We start from the raw sequence: 6,131 nt of genomic DNA, 5'->3' as shown, positions 1-6,131 counted from the left end.
ATTCATCTGGTCATCTGAGGCGGAAAACTTGACAGTGCGGAATTTTCGTGTGTACCGTTCAAAGAATGCGACAAAACTCGATCTTTCGATCAAAATCCTAACCTATGGTCTGAATAGAAATCTAAGCCAATGAAATTTTTGAAAGAATGCCGCCAGAATAGGCTCAATCGGATGAAAATTGAGGAAGTTATGCAATTTTGAATCTTGTCGCACAATGCCTAAAAACGTATTTCGACAGATAAATCATGGTGCTTTTGCTATATTCTAGAATTTCTGGTGCATAATCGGCCTTTGATCCCAACATACAAAACGTCGGGGACATCAAGACGGAATTTTTGTTAAAATTTCAGCATAATCGGATAAACAATGTGAAAGTTATGACTTTTTTATCGTCCAGAAGACAGCGGTTCAACATGTTTTTTCCATTGTAAAACCTCAGGTTAATTGCGAATTCGGGGACCTTCCTCAAAGAAACAATTGTCGACCCCAGCATATGAAATATAGTAGACCTCGAGACGGAACTTTTGGCATATGGCTCTCTTCAAAATGATATTCCAGTTAGAAGTTATGAATTTTCAAATATCCGAAAGACGGTGGAACGGTAAATTCAAATCTCAGGCAATTCGCACTTTCAGACATCTTCCTAAAAGAATTGGTTTCTGGCCTGAACACGAATTCTGTAGAGAAAGTTGAAATATTCTAGGAAATGCGAGAACCAAGCCCATACAACCTTCCAATCAGAAGTTTTGAATTTTGCAATTGCATTATAAAAGCTTACTTCCACACCAAACTGTCTTGAAACACCAAGAACTCTTTATTATTTTCTATTGATTTTTGAACGACAAAATAAACGTCTACCATAACTTATGCCGAAAATAAGAGGGCAAATTTTTGGGTGCAACAGTTGACAGACATGATATTACATTTGTTGTGGATGGGTATGCAAGATATAAAGCTGAGCCAAACACAAGTCACATCAATCAAGTGAAAAGGATTTTTAAGTACATCAATGGTACAGGTGAATATGGTATGTTATAATCTCATGGTTCAGGTTCCATGTTGATAGGGTATTGTGGTGCAGATTGGGCTGGTAGTGCTGATGATAGAAAAAGCACTTCTGGTGGGTGTTTCTTTTTGGGAAATAATCTGATTTCCTGGTTTAGTAAGAAACATAACTGTGTTTTTTAATCTACTGTTGAAGCTGGGTATATTGTAGCTGGAAGTAGTTATTCACAACTGATGTGGATGAAACAAATGTTGAAGAAATATAATGTCAAGCAAGATGTCATGACATTATACTGTGACAATTTGAGTTCTATCAAAATTTCAAACAATCCTATTCAACACAGTAGGACCAAGCAAATTGACATTCGTCATCATTTTATAAGAGATCAGGTTGAAGATAAGATGATTACTCTTGAGCATACAACCACTGAGAAACAACTGGATGATATTTTCACCAAAACTTTGGATGCAAATCTTTTTAAAAATCTTAGGGGTGAGCTAGGAATTTGCATTATTGAGGAGTTATAAAAATTACAGATATGGAGGAGTGCAACTGATACTCCATTTTTCATCTATTTTCTAGTTCTTTGGAAGCCTAAGCAAATTGCTATTGATAAGGGATGGAAAAAGGATCTCTGCAAGATAGAAGTGCTAGTGACAGCAACAAGGAGTGCATAAGGGTTTTTAACAGGGGCAAGAGGTGGAAGACCACCTGAAGATGAACAAGTATGTGTGTTTCCATTGGGATTTTGTTCTTCCATGTGTTTATTGCTTGTGTGCAATGTGTGTGCTTCCATTTTTGTTTACATTTACTCTTTTTTAATTTTTGGCTAAAAAGGGGGAGTAAATTGTTAGTGTATTTTTTGTGTTGATGTTATGACATGTGTCTTAACATGTTGGTTAGCATGTTGATAGGACTGTGTTATTGCTAAGGGGAGATTAGCTATTGTTGTTGCATGTTGTATGCAACTATTTAGAGGGAGCATGATAGTATGTCATGCTTGTTGGTGTTGTGTTGCTACTGTTGCTCCTGCCACTGCTGTTACTGCTAATGCTCATGTGGTTTGTATACAGTTTTGGAAAATCCTGATGTGAGGCTTTTATTTATCTTCTTTTGCATGTGCCTCTGATGTGTGAAGTTGGATAGTTCTGGTGAATTGGATTTTTTGGTGATTTTGGTTATCCCTTTAAGGGGGAGAAATAGTTATGTGAGATAGGGGAAGTAATGGACATGTCTGATTGTACAAGCTCTTGTATTATGTTAGAGTTGTGTTGATATGTATAAAGTTTACATGTTCTCATGTAGCTTGTATCGTGGTTTTACTCCTATCTCCAGGATTTATTGTGTTTTGGTTGTTTTAGAAAAAAATTGCCAAATGGGGAGATTGTTAGATTCATGGTATTATGATTGGCGTGAATTTTTCTAAAACATGGTTCTTAATTGATGTTGAGCAAGATATTGTAACATCTTGACCAACTGTCACGACAGGTTCTGCTGTCATGTGTTTTTTGACAGATGTTTTGTCAGATTTTGTGACATGTTATACTAGAACATCATGACAGTACAACTGGTTTAAATCCTTAAAGATTAAATTGAAAAATATGAGATTCTAGAAAATTTTAGTGCTCATATAAACACTACCAATCAAGGATACTTTAGGAACAATGAAAATTTGATTTGGTTTCATAAAAAGGATGTTGGATACTTTTTAGAAATCTTTGAATATTTGTTCCTATTTTTGAGTGAAGATCTTGCAATTTATTTAAAAGGAGAAGCTTGGATTTGATTGAAGAGTCCAAGCCCGTACTGGAAGAGTCTATAAATAAGGACTTGCTAAACATAAAATAGCAAACATTCACAACAAAAAATCGTGAGTGGAAAATAAGGGTTTAGGTTTTTTAGAGTACTTCAAGTTCTTTGTGTTTTTTTTTGTATGTCACTCATGTATCTTTTGATACATTGAGATAGACTGGTTTGTGGCTGTTTTTATCACTAAGGTGACTGGGAGAAAGTGAGAGGGGGACCTTATATCTAGAGGGTTCTAGGTAGAAGTTGCATAAGGTAGTGATTAGGAGAGAAGTTATAAACAAGGACTTTTTAGGCTTTGAACTGATACTATCATAGTGAATTTCCTTCCTCGCTTGGTATCTCCCAAAGTAGGTGACATCGCATTGAACTGGGTTAAATTGATTATGTTATTTTTACCTTCTGCAATTTAATTTTGCATAATTTGTATCTTAGTAAAAGTGTTTTCTGTCAGCAATTGATATTTTAATATTTGTCTTGACATTGCGGTTTATATTGAGACATCAGTCTTGATATTTGTATTGCATGTGCCAGAATTTCATTATGAATTAAACTCTTTTATAATTTATATGAGTCAAGTAATTCATTTGCGATAAACCAATAATTTTTGCGTGTATATATATATATATATATGTATATATATATATATATATATATTGGTCATGTGGAAATTATTTGGTCTAATCGGCATCCAAAATCTTGCTTAAATTTGGAAGGTTGTCCTTATACCACTAATTTAACCTGTTATTGGTAGACTGAAGTCTCACATACAATAACAATAATGTTTGAAATAAGTTTACTAAAATAATGTTTCGGGTTTAAAGGTTACTTTTTAAAAGAGAGATTTAGATTGATTAACGTTGGTCGTAAGTTAATATATTAAAAAAGTCAAGTTTTTTTTTTGACAAAAAACTATCATTATGGTTTAATGTTGAATGTAAGTGTGTGGTATTGAAAAATGTTATTATGGTATAGTAGTTATAGCAAACTAATATAACTAAGTGTTATCTAGTAGCTTTATGCTTCCACAACATTATATTTGTTTAGCGAGAAAAATATTTGTTGAATAAAATTTTCAATTAATAATTTTTATTTGTATTAATAAATTATTTATTTTAATATCATAATTACATGAAAACATATACAATATACATTTTTTATGACTGAGTAAGTGTATATATAATTTATGGTAATCGATCAGCCAAATAGATATACATATGTGCCATAGCTCCGGTGAGAAAACCACTTTTATATCTTGTTTCTACTGTCACAACTTCTCCATCATTTATCTTGATTGAACCTGGTTTGGGATAACTTCCTGACATTCCCACAACATAACCTTTCTCATTACCTGGTTCCTTTCCATCTCCATATGTTGGTTTCGTAGTATATAAAGTCCTTCCATCCTAAATAAATAAAAACACTATAATATTTAGAGGTGTTATAGGATGTTTTAAAATTTATAGCTTAGAACAATATAAAAAGAATGGAACGTATCACTTAAGGAACGTGTCAAAACTCTTAGTTTATTAAAACTTACATACCAACATAATCATAATGATTACATTGAAATAAGAAAACAATAATATTATATATAGAAAACATTACCTGTCCATATAACGTAGCATTAATGACACCTGTATGCATATGAGAAGTTCCATATATAAGATAACCACCTCTTTGAATTGGAATATTTGCTTTCTCAATATGAGGAGGGGAGTGTTTTTTACCATTATTTGGCGGAATTGTAAACTCTGCCTGTAATCCAATTGAAAGAAAATAGTTAATACTAATATATAAATATTATTGTATAGTTTAATAGAAAATCAAAAATATATTTACAAAGTGTTTTTTGATGTATGAGTATATTTTCTTTTTATATCTCAAAAAATATATATTTTATAATGAAACACTATAAATGAAAATATAACGAAAATATGAAAACGAAAGTAACAAACATTTACTCACTTGGCAATCATGAATTATTTTAGAACCATTTATTCTTACTCGATCGGTTGAATCAAGTATATAGAATCTAACAGGGATTTGTTGTTGATTCCAATCAACCCATGTTATTTTGTATCTTAGGGCAAGCTTTCTTGTAGGTGCTTCAAAACCCTTTTTCAATTTGCATTGTAGATTATCTTGGCAACAAAAAATTCCTCCTTTATAATTTGAGTTCAACGGCTTTTGATCAATGCCAAGTGTGACATTATAAAAATTCTTTGGCAAATTAAAACGGTTACACCTACATTCTGTGCAATGTTTTCTATGTTTTGTACCACGTGTGTCAATAACCATGAGATTGAGGAGCCACTTTTCTTCATATCCAATTGGAACATATGAAGGATTTCCTTGTTCTACAGCATATGGATCTGGTATGTTTGATTTTGTTCCTCTTGATTCACCTCCCAAACCCCAATAAGCTGGAAGAATGTAACCATCACATGTTCCTTCATTTCTAATGTAATTAGCACCTTCTAATGGATTCTTAGGAATTATTTTTAACATATTCCAATCTTTTGCATGATATTTAATTGCAAACCAATGATGTAGGTATGCTTCATATAATGGGACAGAATTCCCTTCTTCATCAACTAATTCAGCATCAAAGCTCTTTACCCCAACATGGCCCTTTGGAAATTCAACATCATACAAATTCTTAGCTGCAACTTTTCCAGGACCTATTTCAAACATTTCAGAAACAAAAGTAGCTGATTTTATATTTTTATTTTCAAATTCATCCCCTAAATAAATTGCACGTGATGAGGTTGTTATAAACACCAACACTAAAAATAAATATATCACACTTTGACATATAAATCCCATGGTAGAGATATTTTATTTAATATGGTGATGAAGTTATGTGCATATGAATGTTGATTTTGCTGCTTTTATAATATAAAAATTCTCATCAATATGGTTAATATAGCATGACTTGGCGCCAGATGATCAATATTAAAGTTGAATGCTAATCTGTATCGAGTTTGAGGTTTTTTGGTTATATTAAGTGGATTTTGGACAATTATATAACCATTTATAGATATTATAGTGCAATATCTGTTATCTTGCGCAGTTGTTAACTGTTTTAGAAAATGTATACAAACATGTGGTATTGTAGATACCTATTTTTGTGTTAATAACACTATCACACCTATTTTTGTATAAAAAATTATCACACATTTTAAAAACATTATCACAATTTTAAAACGAAAGTACAAACACATAACTATGTCTGTTCCCTAAAAAATGCGTGTAATATAATCATGTAAGAACAATTCTTATATTAAAATATGTAAGAACACTTATTTATCTCATC

The 6,131-nt window shown here is 32.0% G+C and overlaps 1 protein-coding gene across 1 annotated transcript; it reads right to left on the bottom strand.

Moving 5' to 3' along the window:
• Positions 1–3,996: 3,996 nt before the first annotated feature.
• Positions 3,997–5,641, bottom strand: LOC131655599 (uncharacterized). The gene is made up of 3 exons (XM_058925439.1): positions 4,781–5,641; positions 4,421–4,570; positions 3,997–4,218 (listed from the first exon to the last, which is right to left on the bottom strand). Exons 1-3 carry the CDS (start codon positions 5,639–5,641, stop codon positions 3,997–3,999), a joined length of 1,233 nt encoding a protein of 410 aa, XP_058781422.1.
• Positions 5,642–6,131: the final 490 nt, after the last annotated feature.

The sequence above is a fragment of the Vicia villosa genome, linkage group LG1 (assembly GCF_029867415.1).
Source record: "Vicia villosa cultivar HV-30 ecotype Madison, WI linkage group LG1, Vvil1.0, whole genome shotgun sequence".
Taxonomy (NCBI): Eukaryota; Viridiplantae; Streptophyta; class Magnoliopsida; order Fabales; family Fabaceae; genus Vicia; species Vicia villosa.
This window is presented reverse-complemented; position numbering and strand designations above follow the sequence as displayed.

Bases quoted from the DNA above. Each gene is read 5' to 3' on its own strand.
- LOC131655599 (XM_058925439.1), bottom strand. From the start codon at position 5,641: ATGGGATTTATATGTCAAAGTGTGATATATTTATTTTTAGTGTTGGTG. The intron at 4,571-4,780 runs GTGAGTAAATGT...ATTGGATTACAG, and splicing joins AAATAATTCATGATTGCCAA to GCAGAGTTTACAATTCCGCC. The intron at 4,219-4,420 runs GTAATGTTTTCT...TTATTTATTTAG, and splicing joins ATGCTACGTTATATGGACAG to GATGGAAGGACTTTATATAC.